At 47.5% G+C, this 24971-nt stretch overlaps 1 protein-coding gene across 2 annotated transcripts in view; it reads right to left on the bottom strand.

Annotated features, from left to right (window-relative positions):
* The window catches only part of LOC310666794 (transmembrane protein 132D-like), a 453449-nt gene that overhangs the window by 4737 nt on the left and 423741 nt on the right, over positions 1 to 24971 (bottom strand). For both annotated transcript variants that reach the window (XM_083418173.1, XM_083418174.1), the window contains 3 exons: positions 8986 to 9191; positions 8140 to 8413; positions 2367 to 2558 (listed from right to left, as the gene is read on the bottom strand). In XM_083418173.1, coding sequence (XP_083274299.1) covers positions 2367 to 2558; positions 8140 to 8413; positions 8986 to 9191 — 672 coding nt within the window. The remainder of the gene's footprint in view (positions 1 to 2366; positions 2559 to 8139; positions 8414 to 8985; positions 9192 to 24971) is intronic.

Genomic DNA, 24971 nt, shown 5'->3' with positions numbered 1-24971 from the left:
TCTACCCAGTATTTGCTTTGATAAAAGGGTTTCAGGGGGTGGAACATAACTTGAGGGTCAGCCACTGGTAGTTCTTGGGCCGAATGAATGCACACAAAGCCAATCTCATACACAAAAGAAGTCTGTAAATAGGAATGGGAGAATCTCTCCATTTTGTTTGCCCCCAGTTTCTCATTTTTCCATGCATCAGTTCAGTTGTGCACATTGCTGCCTCACTTTGAGTTTATTATTTTTTAGGTCCTCATGAAAATTCGCCAGCATTTTAATGTGATTTTCTCCTAATGTAAAATTTGTTTGCAATTTTGTCCAACCTACACCCCCCCCCAATATAACTCATTTTTATGTTACTTTTGCTAATGATGGAGGCAGCTGCCCCTGCTCATCCTGCTTGCCAACCTTACCTACCGGGGGGCCAATTTGAATAAAATATGGGGGGGGGGCAGGTAATCCCCGCCCTGCATAATTGATCAGTCCCCTTTACACCTCAACTCCGTCCTTGCTTCTCCCCTCACAGCTTGCCCCAAGCCCTACCCCCATTTTAAAGGGGAGGCAGGTGCTTCGCAGCGTGGTCTTGGTGAAATGGAATTCTATCTAAGTTATAAGCTTTTATTTCTCAACTCCCATCATGCCTAGCTAGCAGGATCAGCAGCCAGAGAAGATGGAAGTTATAGCCCAACAACATCTGGGGCCTCAAGGTTGGTTCCTCCAGCCTCCATGCCTTCCAAACGTTCCTCAGATGAAAACAAGGACATTTTTCACTCCCCTGCAACTGACCCTCCTTGAATTCATATTTTTGCACTGCCCCCCTCACAGAGCATTTCCTATCAGAAGAAGGGTGAGTACCGCCACCACTGTCAGGGACCGTGCTGAGGAGGGCTGCGCTGAGGAGGAATGGTGGGAGCCACCTGCTCCTGCTCCTGAATCTTCCCAGGAGCAGGAAGGACAGCATAGATTTGGAACAGTGGTTTGCAGAGGGGCATAGTTCAGAAGGCAGAAGCTGGGAAATACTGGATGGGGAGCAGCTAGCAGAAGAAACACTAGAAGAGAGAGAGACTTAACAGATTCACAGTCTCTGGATAGCATCCACCCCCCTTCTCCAGAGTCACGGAGAGCTCAGAAAGTGTCAGAACAGAAAACACAGAGGTACAAGCTCAGATTACAAGACGTAGGAGTGACGTTGATTAATAGGGACAGAGGGCGGAGCATCCCTTAATTGGGAGCACCACCACTTCTATGAGATGTGTTCTTTGTTCTCTTGCTATGATTATTAAAGATCATTTGATCTCTTATCTACTGCCACCGGGGGGTGGGGGGAGGAAGCTGATTCCCTGAAGTCTGACAACCACTTCACCAACAGGACATACACCCTCCCCCATTCGGAGAAAACTGCTTAATCCCCCCCCCCATTTCATTGCATTCTTGGGTAGATATACAAAAAGAAAAACACACACTGATAAATAAATTTTAGAAAGGAGCAAGATTAGATGTGAATGCACAAAGCATTTAAAATAAATAAATAATTATTATTATTATCAAGACTCCTTGCGCTCAGCTCTACTCCTCCTTTCTTCCCGCCCAGGGTAGCCCTGTCCTCTGCCTGCCTCTCAGAACCGGCCATTGTTGGGATACTGCCAGGGAGACAAAGTCCATCATAACTCCACGTCATCTCCGGACGTCCATTGATCTCCCGTAGACATGCAGTATCAGCAATTAGCGACAGGAGCTCCAGAAATAGCTTGCCACATTCCAGAACTGATGCACGCTCTATCAGCAGATAATGCACAGCGAAAGATGCACCCAGGAGAGCATGTTTTACAAGTTTATTCAGCGTTGATCAGAACAAAGAAAAACATGACTGCCTGCTTCAGATGTCTCCGCAGAGAGAGAGAAACGAAAGCAAAGACACAACAGAAACATCCTGTGAAACAGGAAATGTGCAGGCTGTGACACAAACATCCTGCTCCCTTTTAAGGTGGAACGGAAATATCCTAACAGCCATGTCAAGTGAGTCTGGGCCTCAGCGGCAGCAGCCGCTCCTCCTTCTTGCCGACTCTCCAGCAGCTGCTATGAGTTGTCCAAGAGAGGAGGCTGGCAGCGGAGGCCATGGGTTGCTCCCTTGCAGCCACAGCTGCTACCACCACCATTGCTTGGGACAAGTGCCAGCTCATCCTTCTCCCTGAGCTTGGCAGCAGTTGGCACTGGCGGGGGAAATAGGGACATTCTGAGATCATATCAGAAAGCCTGGGTGGCTTTCCAAATTCTTCGACTCTCCACTTGGAGGGTATATGCTTGGCTGGCTGGGAATTGCCCAAGTACAGTAGGCCTCAGAAATGGCGGCTTGTCGCTAGGCAAAGGAGGCTTCCTACCTGTTTTGGCACCTGGAGGATTTCCTGTGCTACCGCCGTGGCAAAGATGGCCTTGTTGCTTCCTGGGCTCAGTTGTAAGGAGAGGGAAAGCCCAGTCACCAGTTGGACCCCCAGGTCAGTAATAGTCACCTTCTCGTCAAGGACAGTCACAGTCTTTTCAGCCAAGATGGCGTCAGAAAGCGGAGACAGAATCTGTTCAGGAAAACCGAGGCAAACCTATCAGAACCCACAAGGAGAGTCATACATCTCAAAACCTTTCTTTTATATAAAAAAGTATAAAACATTTCAATCCCAACTTTCCTTGATGGATTTATTTATTTATTAGCAGATCAATAAATATTCCCTGGGCGGCTTATGACAAGCATGCCCAGGATAGCTAACAGCAATACAGTGGTGCCTCGCAAGACGAAAAGAATCCGTTCCGCGAGTCTTTTCGTCTTGCGGTTTTTTCGTCTTGCGAAGCAAGCCCATTAGCGGATTAGCGGATTAGCACTATTAGCGGTTTAGCGGCTATTAGCGGCTATTAAAGGCTTAAGGGATTAGCGGATTAGCTGCTAAAAGGCTATTAGCAGCTTAGTGTCTTAGAAAAAGGGGGTGGGGAGCGAAAAAACCCCTCAAAAATTGCAAGACATTTTCGTCTTGCGAAGCAAGCCCATAGAGAAATTCGTCCTGCGAAGCACCTCTGAAAATGGAAAACCCTTTCATCTTGCGGGTTTTCCGTCTTGTGAGGCATTCATCTTGCGGGGCACCACTGTACTAAGTAGAAAAATGACCGGACAAACAAATTAAAGGTAGCAGAAAAATCTATCAAATAATAAGCACCAAGTAAGCAATTATGGGTGGTGCTGTGGGTTAAACCACTGAGCCTAGGGCTTGCTGATTAGAAGGTCAGAGGTTCGAATCCCCATGACGGGGTGAGCTCCCGTTGCTCGGTCCCTGCTCCTGCCAACCTAGCAGTTCGAAAGCACAAAGTGCAAGTAGATCAATAGGTACCACTCTGGCAGGAAGGTAAACAGTGTTTCTGTGCGCTGCTCTGGTTCGCCAGAAGCGGCTTAGTCATGCTGGCCACATGACCCGGAAGCTGTACGCCGACTCCCTTGGCCAATAAAGCGAGATGAGCGCCGCAATGCCAGAGTCGGCCACGACTGGACCTAATGGTCAGGGATCCCTTTACCTTTACCTTTAAGCAATTATGGAAGAGCAGCAGCAGCAGCAACAACAACAACAATCACAACATAAATAGTGAGGAATGGAAATCAATAATTGATTCTTTGAAGAAAGCTTTCACACAAGAGGTAACACGGTATCCATCAAATGGTGAGTTGACCGTAGGGTAGAAGTCAACCTGGCACCCTCAGAGACTCATTCCAGGCCATTCACCATGCTGGGCTGGGGTTGATGGGAATTGTAGCACAATGACACCTGGAGAGCATCATGTTGCCTCTAGGGACCAGCTGTGAAAAAGGCCCTCCTGAGAATGGGAACCCTGACAAAGACAACTCTTGCAGGTATCCTGAAAAGGCAAGAAACTGCAAGGCTGCAGTTAGGGATAGAAGAGAACTGAATTCAGTTCACATTTGCTTGAAAATTTGTACCTTCCAGGCTAATAGTACATGTATTGAAAAAACAATCAGCCCTTGAGTTTCACACTTCTATGAATTTCATGGTAATGTTTTTTGGTCAAAATATGTTTTAGGATAATATAATTTAGAAATGCGTAGCATGAGGTAAAATACCTATTTGGATACAGATTTTGTGATCATATGCATAGTTATTGGTATTTTTAATACATATATTACATTGTTTTATGTAGACTGCTTAGAGGATTTTGCCCCTTAAGCAGGATATAAACTTTGTAACATAAATAAGCATTTTAAAACAAACAGATTTTTTAAAAAAATAAAAAAATAAAATTGCAGTTCGAAACAAAACTAGGATGGAACAGACTTATGAATGAACACAAGCAAATCCGACTTATTTAATATTCTGTTGTTGTTGTTGTTGTTGTTGTTGTTGTTGTTGTTATCCTGCCTATTCCCCAGATCAATCAATAAAATTATCAGCTCAAATGGCAGTAGATAGTTCTATCTATCTATCTACAACATATATCTATATCATCCTTCTTGGCTGAAAAAGATTGTTTCCCCCATATGCTAATTTAACCCACAGATTCATTGATTAATTGACTAAAAACGTCATACAATTATTCAATCACATTTCCTTCAATCAAAATTAGTGATTGAAAACAAACAATGGAGACGAATTATGGGCAGCTAAACAGAACCCCTCATTATGTTTTCGTCTCCCTTCCCTCCTGTCTCCCTCTTTTACCCATCCCTACTGTCTGACCTTAGATTGCAAACCCATCGGGGCAGTGACCTATCTATATATATTTTTTATTTTTGCTTGCATTACAGAAGACTCTGAAGAGAAGACAAGCAAGGCTTATGAAAAGTGAATTAAACAAGATGGATGTGTGCTGAGCTATCGCTCTCTAAGATCTTGGCATTTCAAAAGCAGCTGACTTTGACGATTTCTCGAGTGACAGGCTATACATATTCTTTCAAGTGGATAGACCAACTAGCCTTCCCCGCCTCCCTCCCTCTCGCTTCCAGTTCCCTTCCCAGATATACATTCTCTATATTTATGGACAGTCACAGAAGGCAAGATGAGACTCTCCGCTTTTGCAACATATAAATATAGATTGCTACCGAGGGCTGCAGTCTCCCCACTTCCGAAAGGCTACCTGTTGAGGAAAAGCAATTTGGTAAGGATAAGGGGTCTGTGAAGCAGGGCAGCATCGCTCACCTGTCTTCTGAGCACTGAGCATCACTGCTGGTTCCTGAGAGGGGGAGGGGCAGGAAGGGCAGCATGGTGCAGGTACTGCAGCAGAGCCAATCCGACGCTCCTGCCGCCATGCTTGGACCACGGTGAGCTCCTTGCATCTTGCCTTTCCCCCTCTCAGGAACTGGCAGTGGCTCTCTGTGCTTGGAAGGCCTGTGCTCCCTGCTCACTGCAATGGGCAGGGCCAAGCCCTACCATAAGGCAGAGTGAGACAGCTTCCATAGCCTGCAAATGCTGAGGGACGGAAACTGGCTAGGAAGGTGTGCCATGTGGTCTGCCCTGCAACCCCTAAGCTAGCTGGCTGCCCTTGCATGGCTGGCACACCTATGAGGTCATCTGAGGTGACCCACCTCATGGTGCATGTTCTGGGGGGGGGGGAGAGATCCTTAAAGGTAAAGGTAAAGGTACCCCTGCCCGTACGGGCCAGTCTTGACAGACTCTAGGGTTGTGCGCCCATCTCACTCAAAGAGGCCGGGGGCCAGCGCTGTCCGAAGACACTTCCGGGTCACGTGGCCAGCGTGACATCGCTGCTCTGGCGAGCCAGAGCCGCACACGGAAACGCCGTTTACCTTCCCGCTAGTAAGCGGTCCCTATTTATCTACTTGCACCCGGGAGTGCTTTCGAACTGCTAGGTTGGCAGGCGCTGGGACCGAACAACGGGAGCGCACCCTGCCGCGGGGATTCGAACCGCCGACCTTTCGATCGGCAAGCCCTAGGCGCTGAGGCTTTTACCCACAGCACCACCCGCGTCCCTGCACCACCCGAGATCCTTGGTGGTTTCCAATTCAGCTTTGGGTAAGCTGAAGATGCAGCCAAAAGCCAAAGCCAAGGAGAGCAGCAGCTTTGGCTCATGGAATACCCCTCTTTTGCCAAGACTATCAGGCATGTCCAAAGTCTGTTTCGGGGACCTAATCCAGCCCACCAGTTGGTTTAATCCAGCCCCTGTGGCAGTTGATATCCTGGGGTAAAATCCTAAGAAAACCTCAACAACATTAATCCTAAAAAAAGGTCAATAACTTTGGTTGGCTCTTTGGTCGACCACTGGATCAAGAGGGAGCACTCCTGCAAAATGTCTGCATTTCTGCTGGTCTCCTCCCACCCCACCAGGGCATGGGCCCAGATTTGTGAGGAGGAAGTGTTGGTGGCCCACCTTGTCTCCAGTGCCAAAATGTCTTGGGCCAGTCCTGGCTACTGGGATGTGGCCAAGGCAGTTGTCTATTGCCTAATAGGCACATTGGGAGGTTCAATTTATAAAAAGTGGGTGTTTTCAAAATATAATATAGAAAGTTTTCATTAAAAAAGAAAATATTGGGGGGGGGGATACAAACTGGGCGTACCCCCACCTCTTTTCCCTAATCTATAGCACTGAAATGAAGAGAGACTGAAAGCTGCTAATATCAATATGAAGGGAAATGTTAACACAACCATATATTATGGAATGTGGCAGGTACACTTTGTCCTGTAGAGCCTTTGTTCGTTTACTGGATGAACGGAAACCAGTCTGCCATGAAAGTCTCTTTCTCTTTTGCCCTCTAGCCACGCAATACCAGTTTTAGGTCAGCTTTTCAGAAAGCGCTATGTCCTAAATTACATTATACAGTTTTTGTACTTTTAAACCCTTCGTTTCTTTCCAGTTTCCAGCTGTCAATGTATTCTTGCTCCCATAAACCAATAACCAATTAAATGTGTATATAATGACCTTTGGCTTTCTCCACTGAATATACCCAACAATACTATTTCAGGAGGTTCCCCCACTCCCCAGTTTTCTCAATATTTTTGTTATTTCTACAAAGATCTCTTCCTAGAACTGGGAAACTTTGGGACAGTCCTAGCACATATGTGTGAAACAACCATGAGCTGTACATCCCCAACAGGAAGTAGGTGAGGGGGGTTTATCCATTTTAGCTATTTTTGTAGAAGTTAAATGCCAGGAGAGCCAGTGTGGCTTAGTGGTTAGAGCGTAGGATTTGGGAAACCCTAGTTCCATTTCCCACTTAGGCATGGAAGCTCACTGGGTAAGCTTGGGCCAGTTACCACTACCCAGTCTAACCTACCTCACAGGGATGTTGTGAGGATGAAATGGAGGGGAAGAGAACTATGTATGCCTCAAAGTCTTTGGAGAAAAGGTGGGATATAAATGCAATAAGTGATTATTATTGTGATGACCTGGGACTCGGGCTCAGGCTCAGAACCAGAGGGGTCTCAGTCTGCACCGGATCCTTTGCCTCAGGTGGCATTTGGACCAAGTCTGGAGCCTGATTCTGAAGAGTCCCAGTCTGCACAGGTTCCCCTGCAACAAGCACTAGCTGAGCCGAGTCAGGGGCCGGAGCCTGCCCTGGCTCCAGATGTAGGGATGACCTCGTTGCCTTCAGCTGGGCCATCACTTACAGCTGTTCCACTACCGGTTGGGTCAGGGGAGACTGAGGCAGCCCCTGGGTCTAGTAACCCACCAACGTCTCCCGAACTGCATAGACTAAGGTCTGAGAGAAGGAGAGACCTGAGTACTCGCAGGAGGTATGCTCGCCTTCGGGCAAGACAGGGAGGTGAGTGGCTGGGGGATCAGGACCGGCCGTTACCCCAACAAAGATAAAAGGCTGTCGGACCCCGCCCCAGGTTGCGGGAGCAACATTGCTGTATGCCAGACCCTGCCTGAGATCCTGTACCTGTCCTTGCCTGGTTTCCTGCCTCGTGTCCTGCCTTGGCCCTGTCGGATTAACTCCTAGCGGAACCTTTGGATTCTGAACCGGACCTGGACTGTGGTTCTCGGGTTAACCCCGGGCCCAGCACAATGATGATGATGATACCTTATGTATTATTTTCAAATAGTTTTTGAAAGACATTTTGCATCATCATGCTGGTCTAGGTGAATATTTGATCAGATCCAGAATGGCTGCTATTCTGCTCTTTCCCAGCATTCCTTTCTTCCTACCTGAATTGTCGTCATCCCCAGCTCTTGTCCAACCAGCACCTGCCCGTCTTGCAGCTTTGCGATCCTCGGCTCTTCCACTTGTATGAAATCGCTCACCAGCTCAGTGATGTCGACTTGCCAGTCTGAGCCCAGCAGGTAGGCCATCTGCCCGCCAGGATCTGAGGGTTCGGCTACAAACTGTGTGAGCACCCGCACCATGGCGTGCTGGTACTGGAGGGTGCAACCTCTTCCCTTCCGCTCATCCTCCTCTTCGTCATCGCTGTCCCTAGCTGGCCTGTCAAGACAAAAAAAGCAGAGGGCTTGGGCAAAGAAGAGCGCCTTAAGGTTGTTTTAAAATCCTCCCAGTGATAGGTACATAGGAAGCTGTCTTGTATCAGGTCGGAATATTCGCCTAACTGGCCCAACACCATCCTCTTTAAAGAAGGGTCTTTTCCCCAAGCAGGGGAACACACTGAGGACCCCAGCAGGATTGGATCCTCCACTCAGCAGCTGGTGAGTGGAGGATTCAATCCTGAGGGCTACAAGGTCTGCTCTGCCAGCATGTTTGCTGCAGAGAATGCAGTGGCAATGCAGCACCCAGCAGGATTAAACCTGCTCTCTTCAGTTTGGTCAGAGAGTGCCCTTCTCCTAAGTCTATATTTAATTAGGGCTTATAACCCCTGATTCTGGATCTGCTGGATCTGGGTTGGGTACTCCTTGGGTCAACCTGGGCCAGGGGGTGGGAATTCCCAGATACGATTCCAGATCAGGCCAGGGGAGTGTGTGCACACCTCTAATGGCAACCATCTGCACAGAGTGCACAACCTGACTCTAGACCCAATAGAACAACCTCAGTCAAAAGCCCACCTCTTATTTGAGACGATGGGGATCCGCCACCCCTTGATCTGATTTAACTCTGTGTCAGAGACCTCGATCTGCAGAGGGAGGCGGGGCACCCACACAGTCATCTCCAGGGGGGCACTCAGATGCTGGTACATGAAATGGACACGGACGTTTGATTTCCCTTTCATTTCCTTCCCGTTGACAAAGACGTAGTCGCATCTGTCGGAGACCTGGAAACAAGAGGAGAGGTGGATGAAAGAAAGCAACAACAATGAAGTCCCTAGGTGAAATCGTCAAATCTGTATCTCGCTGGCAGTATTCAGAGGCGCAGTGGGATGGAGACCAGTGTTACTGCAGCTATTCTGGGTGGGGGTGTGGTGGCATCTGGGACTGGCAGGATGCTGACTAGTGCGCACCGAGGGGAGAGGGGCTGGAGTCTGACTTGGGAGAGGGGGCCAGTGATTTGTGGGGACTTCTACTGACCAGGAGGCAAGAATTAGAGGTGCAGGAAGCTTCAGAGCTGGAGGGTGGAGCACGGGATGGGTCAGATGAAAAGGAGGAAGAGGCAGATCAGGCAAGTTAAGGAACAGGTACTTCCTCACCCTCTCCCGCCCCACTTTCTCCCAGAACCAGGAAGGGGATGAGCTGAGGAAGCTTCCGCAGCCCGTCAGGAGGAGGCACAGGTAGAGGGGAAGTGGTCCCCTATTGTTGCAACTGCTTCATAGAACGTAGATATGGGAATAGCTGCCTGGACACTAGACTGTTGTGCATGGTATTCAGATCTGTAGAAACAACTATGTGTCATGGACTGGCTGGATGCAGAGGAGGGCACCCCCAGGGGATTAGAGGTGGGACAAGGCTGAGTGGTCAGAGGGAGAAGAGGGAGAAGACTGGGAGGAGGAGTTGTCGGAAGCTGAAGGGGCAACAGGGTTTAGTTAGCAGGAAGAGGCAGTGGCAGAAGGCAGTCTAGAATCAAGGCAGGAAGGGAGTGGGAGCAGGCTGCTGAAAAAGCCAGGAAGCTTCCCCCTCCTGCTGTGACCAGCTCTGCAACCCCCTGGTCTCTCAGAGAGGAATGAAGAGAGACAAGATGACAAAGCCTTAGGCTACTAGGGAAAGACCATGGGGAAAGCAGGGACCTTCAGCCTTCAAAACTGCTTCATTAGGGCAAGACCTACTGGGAAGAGTTGCTGTGATCTCCAGGCCTGAGCAACAGCATCTGCCCAGCAATGACTTGACCGCCACCCTGCTCCAATACAGCTCCATCCAGGTGCATGGATCCTGGTATTGGAAGGATTACTCCACTCCACCACACCCACCAGTACTGCTCATTGGTTGAAAGCTAAGAGGGACGGGTCTTAAGTGTTTCATGCAGCATCCTTGGTCCATCATGGGACTGGGGCAGAAACAGCCAGATCCCACTTGCTATCACTCCCCGCCATTTCTTGCATCCAGCTTGCATCCTGCATCCTAAATATAAATCAGGACAAATGACAGGTATGCTGTGCACGGTTCTGGTTGCTGCACGTCAGAAGAGCAGACAAGTGGTCTATCTAGCTCAGCATTGTCTGCACTGATTGCCAGGGTCCTCTTTCAACCCTGACATGAGATGCTAAGGATTGAACCTGCAATCTTCTCCGTTCAATGCTGTGCCTCTTCCTGGTATTCTTGGTGCTTCCACCCTTCCATTGCATTCATGACGTCACATGATTTTATGAGCTTCTGTCAGTCTGGTTCATAAATCACACTTTCCCCTGAAGCTTTTCGCCCACATCTCGGTGAAATGACACAAACCCGTTTGTTATAGGTTGTTAAAATATAGGCGCAAAATGCACGTTCAAATAATTTATTAACTCCCACTTTGCAGTGGTGATGATCTGAAGGAATGATCTATTAAAACCCTGAACTCTTTTTTCACAATCCATTACCAGCCAGGCCTTCTGTTCCATTATGATGGTGTATTTAATATTTCTGCCTCCCGAATATGCATGATCTTGCACTTATCTGAATTTAATGCCATTTTCTACTTTTCTGTTTAAATGCAGAGTGGATCTAAATCTTATCGAAACATCAGAAACTGCTGTGGCATAATTTACATTCAAGCATTATTTTTTCTGCCTCTCCCAAAGAGAAAGACCTGCCTAGCATGCAGAAGAGTAAATCAGTGTTCGGATGCCTTTGATAGCAGCTAACCACAGAGCCATAGTTGTATATTGAATCCTTAGAGCTTTTGAAAAGTATTAGGGTTGATATAGCTCAGAGGGAGAACCGTGTTAGCTTGTTGCAACAAAAACATCCTCTATTCTGCCTTGACTCAGACTCCACCTGGAGTCTTGTATCCAGTTCTGGGCACCACAATTTAAGAAGGATATTGACAAGTTGGAACGTATGCAGAAAAGAGCAGTCAAGATGATCAAGGGTCTGGAAACCAAGCCTGATGAGGAACAGTTGAGGGAGTTGGGTATGTTTATGCTGGAAAAGAGGAGACTGAGAGGAGATATGATGGCCATCTTCAAATACCCGAATGATTGTCACATGGAAAATGGAGCAAGCTTGTTTGGACCCAAGCCAATGGATTCTGATTAAAAGAAAAGAGAGTCCAACTGAACATTAGGAAGTAAAAGCTGTTCAACAGTGGAACGGACTCCCATGGCAGGTGATGGACGCTCCTTTATTGGAGGTTTTTAAGCAGAGGTTGGGTGGCCATCTGTCAGGGATTCTTTAACTGTGACTTCTGCACAGCAGGGGGTTGGACCACCATTGACAATTTCTTCCCCAGTATTCAGAATGTTACAAGCTGCTGAGCTGAAGTACAGAATATACATATGTAGACAAAGAGAACATCACGAAACATTCCTACCCACATACAGTGGAATTTGAATTGTTTATTTTCCCCATCAATCATCGTCATAATCTATTGAATTTATATCTCACCCTTCCTCCCAAAGGAGTCTAGGGAGGCAAGCACATCAACATTTCCAAAACAAAACAGCTAAGCAGTTAATCATTCTAAAAGCAATTACGATAAATAATGTCTAAAAGCAGTTACAGTTAAAAATGTTCCATAAGTTGTTGTATTGAAAAACATTAAAAGCAGTATCATCCTCTACTCTAAGTGTTGCCTGTAACAGCATTCTTCTGCCACCTGAATGCCTGGGAAAATGGGAATGTTTTCAAATTCCTCCTGAAAGTTAATAATGATGGAGACAGGTGCACCAGCGAGGGCATTCCAGCTACAGGGTACCACGACTGAAAAGGCCCTGTCAAGGGTTGAGGCCCACTTGGAGCCTTTGGTGGTGACAGCACACCCACATGGTTTTAAGGTCTTGAGGGACAAAGAGTCCAAAGAGTTAAAAAAAATACCACATGTAAGAAAATGAACCTGATGATGGACTAGAAATCATGCAGAGTTATATCACAAATTGAACCTAATTCACATTCAGCTTACGAGGCACTGGAACTACTTTCAGGTACCGTTCGGATATTTTTGAACAAATGCAGTGCTTTTCATTCAATCTAGAATCATAGATTTGGAGAGCTGGATAGCTCTAGCCAACTGAGATATCTAACTAGATTATTCCAAACACTGTCCATCCCTTTCTGAAGGCAATAGGCTTGATCAACATAGACCTATTGAAATAAGGGACCTTGTTCCATTTCATTGGGTCCACTCTGAGTAAATATATATAATATCTCTGCTCCAGCCCCTCATTTCACCACCAGACCTCTTCTGTCCTCCTTGGGCTGAGGGTCCCCAGGAAAGTCCTTTAGCACCAAATGTGCTGCTCTGGGATCCTCATTTGATTCTTGGACAAACAGAATGCAAAACCACAGCAATGCCACTTAAATCATTAGGATGCCGTTCCTTTGCTAGATGCTTCATGGACCACTATCCTGTAATAGTCTTTCAAACAAATATGCTTACATCTATAGAGGGCATCTCTGGGCTCCCAAAGGCATTTCAGATAGGAGAGTTCTGGAAGGGGAGTTGAGGGTGGGGTGGGGGCAGAGAGTCACCTTTCAAGCAGCATGTTTTCCATTGTGTAGGGATGATCGCTGTGTGTGGAGCACACTCCCCACTAGCAGGAAGCCTCAGCTGCCTGCATGTGTGACCTTGGGGTGCGAGGCACACTCCCCCTCACAGATAAAAGCCACAGCAGTCTGAACATCTTGCCCTCTGTCTAACCTTTTGCAGTCTCAGTCGTCTGCCATGTCCTGTCTGTGACCTTTGTCTTTGAGACCTTTGTCTCCTTCTTCATACACTGTGCAAGGGGAAAATGACGCAATGGAAACAGGTGCCAAAATAACCTCACAATCTTGGGACTGGAAGATGTGTAAAAGTCACAGCCCAAAATGTATCTGGCTGGCTTTGCATGTTGTGTCAATAAAAGGAGACTCCACAGAGCTGGCCGGCAGCTTGCTTGCAGCTCACCTGTGCACAGCTCACCTGCATTACCAACTTCTGCCTCATGTCCCTCACTTCATTGACAGGACAAAATCAAAAGCATTGGGCCACTGCTATATTCTTTGCATGTGGAGGAGCGGTGAAGAATGTCCCTGGACTCCACGCCTCTCATCAGCTTACCTTTAACATAAAATATGCATTTTTGAGTGTACTTCCTGCACACTGAAAATGCATTACAAGATTTGGAGAAGTGTATAATATGACTGGAATCGTGTTCTAGTTCCCACGTGAGTTTGGGAGGGACAGGTTGGATAGCCATGTGTGTGGGATGCTCTGAGCTTGGATCTCCTCTACTGAGCAGAGCGGTTGACTAGATGACTCATAAGTTCCCCTCTGGTAACAAGTAACATAAGGCTCATTATGCATTGTTAGTAAAGTGGATTTTATTCTCCCTGTTCTGACCCTTGTCTCTTAAAACTGATGAACTTCTCAGGAAGGTTTATAAGAGAATCTCTATCTCTCACACATGCTTGTTCATCTAAATCTAATCTGGAGAAAGCAGGGCAGAAAGAGGTTAGGAGCTGCCTATCAAATTCCCAGCAAAAGGGGAGGGGGGAACCCACAGTTACGGGGTGCAGCTATGAATTATGGATGGATGGATGAACTTTGCTGTTGCCGCATGCCTGAATGAAGCAGAAATAACTGTCTGCTATGAACAGGGATCAAAATTCTGATTTATGTCAGGTGTAGCTTTACAGAAGACAGTTGTGGGAGCTTCAGAGATCATGCATCTGGTCACACAGAGGGCAAAGGGAGGCGAGAGACAAGATGTTGGGTGGTGGCGGAAGCGGAATGGCCTTGCAAGCCACTGAAATCTCTTTGTGGAAGACGGAGAGGTGCTTCTACATGACTTGTTCATTGAGCATTCCTCCTGATTTCTTTGCAGGGAGATTAGACAAATGCCGCTTATTCAATGAGCATTTGCTCCCATTTGTTTCTGGGGAGTTTAGTGGATGTTCATCAAAGGTAGTGCTTACCACACACTTTTCTGGTGCAGTTGCACATCACTTTTCTTATTGCAAGAAGGTCTGGTCTTTGGGGAAGTCTGTTCCCCAAGACTTCCCATTCAGTTGGAATTGAACAACTTGAATTTGCCAGTATGTGGCTGAATCCCACTCCAAAATCTTGCCCTTGTGTGGAAATACCTTGAAACTTGGAGCAACATTTATTCATTCACCACTGGAATATAGGAAGCTGCTTTATACCAAGTCACCCTAATTGTTCATCTAGCTCAGGACTGTCCTCTCTAATTGGCAGCAGCTCTCTGATGTCTCAAGCAGAGGTCTTTTCCTGTTCCTCTGAAGTGGACATGGTAGGGGTTGAGCCTCAACCTTTGGCGTCTTCAAGCTGTGACAGCATCTTTTCGTGAATGTGCCATTCCATATCAACCAGCACCGAGAGAACACTGTTCTTTCTATGGGTTTGCTTTTTTCTCCTTTTAAAAAAATGTGTGTGCAGCGCTCAGCTGCGTGCGGGAAATTAATTTTTTACATTATCTTTGATCTCATGCATTGTTACGAAGAAAAATCCTATTAAATGGAGTGTGTGTGATATCATTGGGCACTTGACCTCTGGTCTTTCAGCAGTCAATCAAAACACAATGAGGTTGGTGAAAAGTGTGTGGTGTCCCCCAGTCTCTTTCACGTCTTTGACTTCAGCCGGGTGTTATTTCATTATTGCACACTTTCCGCTTCTTGTATTGGCTGAAACCGATGGCCAAATGAAATAAAATGCTGGAGATTTCTGACCAGATTGCCCATCTCTTTACATTTTTGTAAAAGCTGCCCAAGGAGAGAAGCAATTATGATTGAGACCATGGTGTGGTTGTGCATATTAATTCTCAACCCTGCTCCCCACCTCTGTTTTCCTAATGAAAATTTTCCTTTGAGCAAGAACTAGGAACTACCTAGGTAAACAACCTTGACAGATTAGAGAACTGGGCAAAAACAAACAAGATGAATTTTAACAGGGAGAAATGTAAAGTATTGCACTTGGGCAAAAAAAATGAGAGGCACAAATACAAGATGGGTGACACCTGGCTTGAGAGCAGTACATGTGAAAAGGATCTAGGAGTCATGGTTGACCACAAACTTGACATGAGCCAACAGTGTGAAGCAGCAGCTAAAAAAGCCAATGCAATGCTGGGCTGCATCAATAGGAGTATAGCATCTAGATCAAGGGAAGTAATAGTGCCACTGTATTCTGCTCTGGTCAGACCTCACCTGGAGTACTGTGTCCAGTTCTGGGCACCACAGTTCAAGAAGGACACTGACAAACTGGAACGTGTCCAGAGGAGGGCAACCAAAATGGTCAAAGGCCTGGAAACGATGCCTTATGAGGAACGGCTAAGGGAGCTGGGCATGTTAGCCTGGAGAAGAGGAGGTTAAGGGGTGATATGATAGCCATGTTCAAATATATAAAAGGATGTCACATGGAGGAGGGAGAAAGGTTGTTTTCTGCTGCTCCAGAGAAGCGGACACGGAGCAATGGATCCAAACGACAAGAAAGAAGATTCCACCTAAACATTAGGAAGAACTTCCTGACAGTGAGAGCTGTTCGACAGTAGAATTTGCTGCCAAGGAGTGTGGTGGAGTCTCCTTCTTTGAAGATCTTTAAGCAGAGGCTTGACAACCATATGTCAGGAGTGCTCTGATGGTGGTTCCTGCTTGGCAGGGGGTTGGACTCGATGGCCCTTGTGGTCTCTTCCAACTCTATGATTCTATGATTCTAAGGTAAAGGTACCCCTGCCCATATGGGCCAGTCTTGCCAGACTCTAGGGTTGTGCGCTCATCTCACTCTATAGGCCGGGAGCCAGCGCTGTCCGCAGACACTTCCGGGTCACGTGGCCAGCGTGACATTGCTGCTCTGGCGAGCCAGAGCCGCACACGGAAACACCGTTTACCTTCCCGCTAGTAAGCGGTCCCTATTTATCTACTTGCACCCGGGGGTGCTTTCGAACTGCTAGGTTGGCAGGCGCTGGGACCGAATGGCGGGAGCGCACCCCGCTGCGGGGATTCGAACCGCCGAACATGCGATCGGCAAGTCCTAGGAGCTGAGGTTTTACCCACAGTGCCACCCGCGTCCCAGGAACTACCTAGGAACATTTAATTCTCCTTGCAGCTGCCCCATGTGGTAAACCATGAGAACTGCAGTATTTTCCTGAGCAGTGAAGGACCTTGCGACTTTAGATAGTCCCTGTCTATCTGGGCTTGCCATTGGGCCCTCACAGACTGGAAGATTTTCCTGTTTGGGCAGAGACTTGGCCTGAGCAGTGGTGACCTAACACACTCAAGGTATCTTGGGACTCCACCAAGCCTGCTGATAACTAGTCATGACATCACGAGCCATGTACAAAAGGGACATAAGGATTGTCACTCACCTCTGAACTCTGGAAAAGTGGGGGACAATGGCTAATACAGTATTTTGAGTTAATGGGTTCCAGACCACTATAAATTCCTGGCTCCAGTAAGTGTTAGAATTTCATCAAGGCTTGAGATGTCCAACTGGGTGCCAGAAAATTCTAATCCATGGACTCAGAAAGCGTTAAAAGCTAAATAAACCAGGCCAGCTTCCGGTGTTCAGCTAGTTACCTGACTTGATGGGCTGTTACCAAAGCAAGAGAGAGGAGGCTCTGGGCCAGATGGCAAATGGGTGGGGCCACTCCTCCATTTCTCAGAAGGACAAAGCCTAAGTTTTTGACAACAGATTTGGTATGTGTCACGTGACCTAGAAGTAAAGTAGCAAGCAGCAGTATCAGAGCAACGTTTGAGAGCAATGTTTGAATCCAAGGCTGCTGCCCTGGAAGAAACAAGACCTTTTTTGGGGGGGGGGGTGTTAATGTTGTGAACCCCTCCATTGTAGGCTCAGGTTGTAAAGATAAAGGGACCCCTGGCCATTAGGTCCTGTCCCGGACAACTCTGGGATTGCGGCGCTCATCTCGCTTTATTGGCCGAGGGAGCTGGCGTACAGCTTCCAGGTCATGTGGCCAGCATGACTAAGCCGCTTCTGGCCAGAGCAGCGCATGGAAACGCCGTTTAGCTTCCCACCGGAGCAGTACCTATTTATCTACTTGCACTTTGACGTGCTTTCAAACTGCTAGGTTGGCAGGAGCAGGGACTGAGCAATGGGAGCTCACCCCGTTGCGGGGATTCAAACCGCCGACCTTCTGATCGGCAAGTTCTAGGCTCAGTGGTTTAACCCACAGCGCCACCCACATCCCTTCAGGTTGTATATATGCGTAAATAAACCATATATCCTAAAGACACCATAGTCTCCGCTGTGCCTCATTTCCAAAAGGAAACACAAATTGTGAGCAATCTCGCATGCCTTGGAGATTGGGGGGGCGAGCAACAAGAGTATAGACCAGCGTAGTCAAAGTGGTGGCCTCCATTTGTTTTTGGACTACAATTCCCATTCCTGACTATTGGCCATGCTGCCTGGGGCAGATGGGAGGTGCCGTCCAACAGCATCTAGAGGGCAGTATCTTGACTACCCTGGTATGGACCTATCTTCCGTGAAATTATCTAATGCCTTTCCAAATCCATGAATGTATTGCTTCTCAGCTCCGCTGCCTTTAGCAAACCATTGTGTAAACATATCATTTATGGAGGCTTCGTATTATGGGCTTCTTGAGTTATTGCTGATTACGCTGCTGCTGCTGCTGTCTCCACCCGATACCCTGCATTTCAGAAGTGCTCTTGTGCTTGGGGATTTTAATCTCAATGCCTGGTTCCTGAGGTAATCCTTTTTCCCGGCAGTGCAGAAGCTCTCTCGGCATTCATAATGTACATTTCAACGACAGCTCTTCCCCTTTGGCAGGCTTACAAGAGAGAGAGAGAGACACTGATTTAGCAGGGCATTCAGTGCTTAGAGCCCATAAGTAGAAGTCACAGCATTTAGCCCAGGTGAGTTATGTTAATGGGAAGTCGGCGCTGTCACTAGCTGGGCAGGGACTTCAAGAAGGAAGTGGGAGAACACCCGAAGACAAGTATATCCAAGTTACTTGCTTGGCTTTTGAGGAGAAGTTATTGCATTTGGGGCTTTTTCATTTAAGAAAATAAAGACGACAAAAGGCAGACGTGCGTAAAGTTGATAAAATTACAAGTGGGAGCCTGCCTAAAACCCTGGAGAGCCACTGCCAGTCAGTGTAGACAGTACTGAGTTAGATGGACCAATGATCTGACTGAATATAGGGCAGCTCCCTATGTTTTGGGTGTTGAAATGTCAAAAGTATTAGTGCCAGTTGTAAGTCTAGGACATGGGGTAGGGGCAAACCCCTGTCCTGTTCTCACCTGCCAAGCAAGTATTTATTTCCTCAGATGATAAGTATGGATCAGCTGAGGAGGGGTGTTTGTGTGTCGTGTGTGTGTGTGTGTGTGTGTGAGAGAGAGAGAGAGAGAGAGAGAGAGAGAGAGAGAGGAGGGTTAGCCACATTCACTTTTGGTTGCCTACCACTTGCATGCTCTCCTTGGAAAAAATGTCCAAATTTTGACCCACAAAAGGTTAGCTAACTCTGCTCTTTGTTGTTGTTGTTTAGTCATTTAGTCGTGTCCGACTCTTCGTGACCCCATGGACCAGAACACGCCAGGCACTCCTGTCTTCCACTGCCTCCCGCACTTTGGACAAACTCATGCTGGTAGCTTCGAGAACACTATCCAACCATCTTGTCCTCTGTCGTCCCCTTCTCCTTGTGCCCTCCATCTTTCCCAACATCAGGATCTTTTCTAAGGAGTCTTCTCTTCTCATGAGGTGGCCAAAGTATTGGAGTCTCAGCTTCAGGATCTGTCCTTCCAGTGAGCACTCAGGGCTGATTTCCTTCAGAATGGATAGGTCCACCTTTCACTTCCATACATCACTACTGGGAAAACCATAGCTTTTACTATACGGACTTTTGTTGGCAAGGTGATGTCTGCTCTATGGGGAGAGTATTCCATAGGTGGGGCACCACCACTGAGAAGGCCCTACCCATCATCACCACCACCACCTCTCCTGGCAGTGGAACAATGAGAGGAACCTCCCTTCCAGATCTAAGAGCAGGTTCAGGCTGATACAGTGAATTTAGTTCCTTTAGTCATTTGGGTCCCCAAGTCGGTTATGAGGCATGAAAAGAAGAAGTGTGGATTCACACATGCATGATAACCCAACCATCACGTGATGCCTTGCATGGGTGAACAAGGCAAGGTTGATTCACTGTGACAGGCAGGACTTTGACTGGTGGTTCTGGTCATTTCCCTTCCTCCTGTGGAAATCAGCTGGGAATTAGTTTGGGGGGGAAATCCTGATCACGGGGAGGAGAAAGGTGACAAGAGAGAAGGAAAAGCCACTCAGCCCTGCCTCCTACTAAATTCTGGAGATGTCTTTGCTTTAAATTTTCCTCATGTATTTTTGGGTGGCAAGCATCCATACATTTTGCCTCATTGAAAGGTAATACCTGGATGGAGTAGGAAATGGCACATATTAAAAGGACTCAAGAGTTCTGGGCAAACATCCAGTTTGAGCTGCCAGCGTTGATGCCTCTGGAATGGATGTTCTGGATCAAACACTATGTTATCTCCATGGGTAGATGGGACTTAATGAGAGATCATTAAAAAAATGAAACAAAACAACAACAAAACCCCACAACATCTCCAGCAAAACCCTCTCTGGTTTTCTGCTGATACGCACCTGAATATATATTATGTGTAGCAGCCCTTTAGATATTTAAGAACATATGAAGTGCTTTGGTTCATCAGACCAAAAGCCCACCTAGTCCAGCTTCCTGTTCCCATAGTTGGGGTGATCTGCAATCCAGGATTGCTTGAGGTTGAGTGGCAGTTGCTTTCAGAGAAAGGAGAGAAGGCCTGGAGAATGCCAGTGGCAGGGATCCATACCTGAGAGCAAGGAAGAGGCTATTGCTCCTTTGTGGTTCTTGGCTGGGGAAGGGGAGGCAATTCCTCTCCCTGTCCTTTGGGTGGAGAGATTCTCTAGCACCAAGGGAGTGCATCAACCACCAGCCATAGAGGAGTGGGGAGACAGGGGGTCCCATCACCAGTCACTTGGTGCAGGCTCTGCTGCTGTGAAACACTCTTCGAGAAGCGCACACTTCCAAGTGCACCAGTCTCATAGGGAGAGTCTTGCGAGTGCCACATTTCACCTTGAAAAGCTGGAGGGAAAGGCATGGCTGTCTGCTGAGACCTCTTTTGCAGTTCTCAGCTGGTCTCTGGCTCTGGATGCTGTTCTCAAACTGTCTGGCTGTGCCTGCACTTGTAGCCTGGCTGGTACCACTGTAAGACTTGAATGAATCTTTCTTTTTTTGACTTGCACACAAGAGCCTCTTGTTGTAGCATTTGGGATGGGGACCCTGACAATAATGGTAAGCTAAATGCCTCTGGGAAGCCTGCAAGCAGGACAACAGCACTCTCCCCACTTGTTCCCAGCAACTGTGGCACTTCTGACAACAGAGGTAGGACATAGCAATCCTGGCTAGAAGCCATTGATAGCCTTGTCCCCTCTGAATTTCATCTAATCCTCATTTAATGCCACCCAAGTTGGTGGCCATCACTACCTCTTTAAAGAGCAAATCCCAGAGTTATTTGGAAGACATGCATTGAAGGGCTAGTGATCAGGCACCCCCAAACTCGGCCCTCCAGATGTTTTGGGACTACAACTCCCATCATCCCTAGCTAACAGGACCAGTGGTCAGGGATGATAGGAATTGCAGTCCCAAAAATATCTGGAGGGCCAAGTTTCACCATGCCTGGACTAGATGAACCTTGGGGTCTCTTCCAGCTATAGAATTCTGTGATTCTCTGGCTCTCCTCAATCTTCTGTTCCCCCAAGCTCAACTTGCCCAGCTATTTCAACCCCTGCAGGGCCTGGTTTCTGAACCTCTTTCCATCCTGATCACCCCCCTTTGGATATGCTTTGTATGTGCAATACACAGCCTGTCATTTCAAGAGACTGTGGACAAGGCAATGCCTTTTGGAACCACTGAGAACCCATTGCAGACCATTATGTTTTATTTGCGGATATTTTCAGCTCAAGAAACACACACCTTCTCAGCTGCAGAATAAGTGAGAGACAGACTACCGCCAAGTCAACAAATGTGGCAGGCATGTCTCAAGCCTCCAGCAATGTAGCAATGGGCAGGTCCTGGGCAGTGATCATCTGGACTGGAATACTGGAGGGTGTGCAATCCAAGCTACACCCCTGCTGTTGGAGTTTTGACCTTTGCTGCTGCCTTCAGTAAGTCTGAAAGAGTCAGTGCTGCAAACTTCACCATTCTCTGCCCAAGCGGCAGAGTTTAAAGGTTGCAAAGCAACTGCTGCACTGTTGCACCATGATCTTTGGTAATGTACTTAGGTTTCCCTTGGCCCAACAGGTATGCAGTGGTACCTCAGGTTACATACGCTTCAGGTTACAGACTCTGCTAACGCAGAAATAGCACCTCGGGTTAAGAACTTTGCTTCAGGATAAGAACAGAAATAGTGCAGCGGCGGCGCTGCGGCAGCAGGAGGCCTCATTAGCTAAAGTGGTGCTTCAGGTTAAGAACAGTTTCAAGTTAAGAACGGACCTCCGGAACGAATTAAGTACTTAACCCAAGGTACCACTGTATATCTAAGTGACTTTAACTTTGAGCTACATTGGGCAGAACCCAATGCCTTTTTGTTATATTATCTTCTGTATGATACAATGAAATGCTACGGCTCAACAGTGATAGCAAACTGCAGTTTCCTTGTAAGCAAAACAACACCATCCACACACAAGAGAGAGGCATCACCAGAGGTCCATGAGGAAGAATCCATCCCCAACCTCATTAAGGTGCGTGATGAGGACTGAGCATGCTCAGTGATGACACAATGCTGGCTGACTATTAAAAGGAGCCCATAAAACTGGAGCAGGGAATGGAATGGAGTTTTCCAGAAGAGGGCAGGGCTAAGTGGTTGGCACATGAACAGGAGGTTCTCCACACTGCAGTACTTATGGTCAGTTCCACAACCTTGTTCACAACCAGTTTTTGAGAAGGACTTACTTTCTGGTGAAACTATACTTAAAACAACAAAGATTTAATAGAGGGGATATCCAACATGGTTGTTGGACTACAGCTCCCATCAGTCCCAGCCCGCATGGCTAACAGGCAGGAATGATCAGAGTTGGAGTTGCACCTGATTTAATGCTTGTGGTCTGCTTGCCATCCTCAGCAGAAGACAGAGTCCAAACCCCTTTCTATGCACAGACTAGTTTTGAATGATTGTGGATTATTCCACAGCTGCAGCCTGCAGCTGTGGGAGAGCTGGGGGGAAATCACCTGTGTGAACCAATGCACTCCTTTGGTTGCAGATAGTACATGGGTAAAGGTAATGATAAAGGGACCCCTGACCATTAGGTCCTGTCCCGGACGACTCTGGGGTTGCGGCACTCATCTCACTTTATTGGCTGAGGGAGCCAGCGTACAGCTTCCAGGTCATGTGGCCAGCATGACTAAGCCCCTTCTGGCGAAACCAGAGCAGTGCACGGAAACACCGTTTACCTTCCCACCGGAGCGGTTTGAGAACTTTACTTTGGTCTAAGAATGGAACCCGAATGGTGGAAGGGCACTGGCGGTGGGCGGCCTCATTAGGGAAAGCGTGCCTCGGTTTAAGAACAGACTTCCAGAATGGATTAAGTTCGTAAACCAAGGTACCATTGTATTTCAATGAGCTACCATAGCCGCTAGAGGGCTGTGACAATTTGTGTCCCAGACTTTTTAGACTCGTCTACCCATGTACTGGGTGGCGCTGTGGTCTAAACCACAGAGCCTAGGGCTTGCCGATCGGAAGGTCGGCGATTCGAATCCCCACAATGGGGTGAACTACCGTTGTTTGGTCCCTGCTCCTGCCAACCTAGCAGTTCGAAAGCACGTCAAGTGCACGTCCCGCTCTGGCGGGAAGGTAAACGGCGTTTCCATGCGCTGCTCTGGTTTGCCAGAAGTGGCTTGGTCATGCTGGCCACATGACCTGGAAGCTCTCTGCGGACAAACGCCAGCTCCCTCGGCCTATAGAGCAAGATGAGCGCACAACCCCAGAGTCGTCCGTGACTGGACCTAACGGTCAGGGGTACCTTTACCTTTACCCATGTCCCATTTGAATCCAAAGGAGTGCATTGGTTGTCAGAGGTGAAATATATTGGCATGATTTTCAGCTATCCTACCCCACTAATACCAGAATGCCCTCCCTGCTTCATTCTTGCCATTTCTTCCAAATGCATTCACTTCCAATATCTTTGCCTTCCATCAGCTGCTGCTGTTAAGCGGGATTGCTATGCTTCCAGTCAAACAGAACTGAGAAGTAACAGGCACAAATCCTTTGAAAGCACAGAAGCTATTAAATCCCTTATAGACATCTGGGGGCTTCTGAACTGGCAGGTTGGAGAGAACACTGCCCCACCAACACAGTCGACACATTAGACACCTCAGGGAAGCCATTTACATTTCAACTTTGTCACTGTAACAGCCTTTAGACAGCCCTCTAGCCTTCCTTTCAGTCTCCCCATGTGACTTTTTCTCTGTGTGCTCCGTTTCCAAGATATCTCTTGGTGCACGGTGTCAACTCTAATTATCCCACTCTTGCTCCAGTGACAGGTGGCATCTAAGAGCTCATCAGAGAGAATCTGATCTCTGGAGATGGAATATGGGGCCCGAATTAATGGCCAAATTGTAACATGGCACGGAGGCTGTGTGGTTCGCTCAATTGAGCAACCAGGCAGGCAATGGCAGGCGGAGGAAGCGATGATGACATGGACAGAGATGATAGACCAAAAGGCATGGTCCTGTATCTCGTTTTCAGTGGCCTGTCAGAACCTCTAATTACCATGTCTGAGATCCAGCCTAGCAGGAACATCTGATGACAAGACTTGAATCCTCAGATGAGATACAGGGAGTGCTTCTCAGTCTCCGAGTCATCTTCTGGCCGACAATTTAAATATGAAGAGTTGGGGAAAAGAACAGCATGGTGGACATTATTTAACAGGCTGTCCTGGGGTAGTTCTAGGTATGCACCACTTGGCTGGACTTACTGCTTGGCTGCTGCAGAGTAGAAGTGGGGAAGGAAGGGGGAACAGAGGTCCCATGCACCACAGAGGAAGAATCAGCCCAGCATATAGAAAAAGTCAGGTGTGGACTCCATGTGGTTTGCCAGAACTGGTTTGGCTTCAGCATCTATCATCCCTGCCCACTGGCCATGCTGTCCAGGGCTGATGGGAGTAGGGCAGGGTGAAGAATTCATTTGATCCACTTTTCAAAGTAGATCAACCGGACCTGATACTCCAGGTTGGATTCTGCACGACTCTGGATTTTGCGATGCAGTTCCATTGCATAAAATAAAGCATTTTATGTAAATGATGCATATCTTATGGATGAACACATTGAAAAATGTGTGTGTGTGTGTGTGTGTGTGTGTGTGTACATATACCCACCACCCACCTAATCACTTTGCTCAACAGGAGAAGACCTCTTGAAGATACCATCTTATGAGGAGATTTGTTCTGTAGGAGAACAGAAAACAGGGCCTTAGTGTGGTGGCACCTCCATTTT

This window comes from Podarcis tiliguerta (assembly GCF_965153285.1).
Source record: "Podarcis tiliguerta genome assembly, chromosome: 16".
Classification (NCBI taxonomy): Eukaryota; Metazoa; Chordata; class Lepidosauria; order Squamata; family Lacertidae; genus Podarcis; species Podarcis tiliguerta.
The sequence above is the reverse complement of the archived record's forward strand: the minus strand, read 5'-3'. Positions and strand labels throughout refer to the sequence as shown.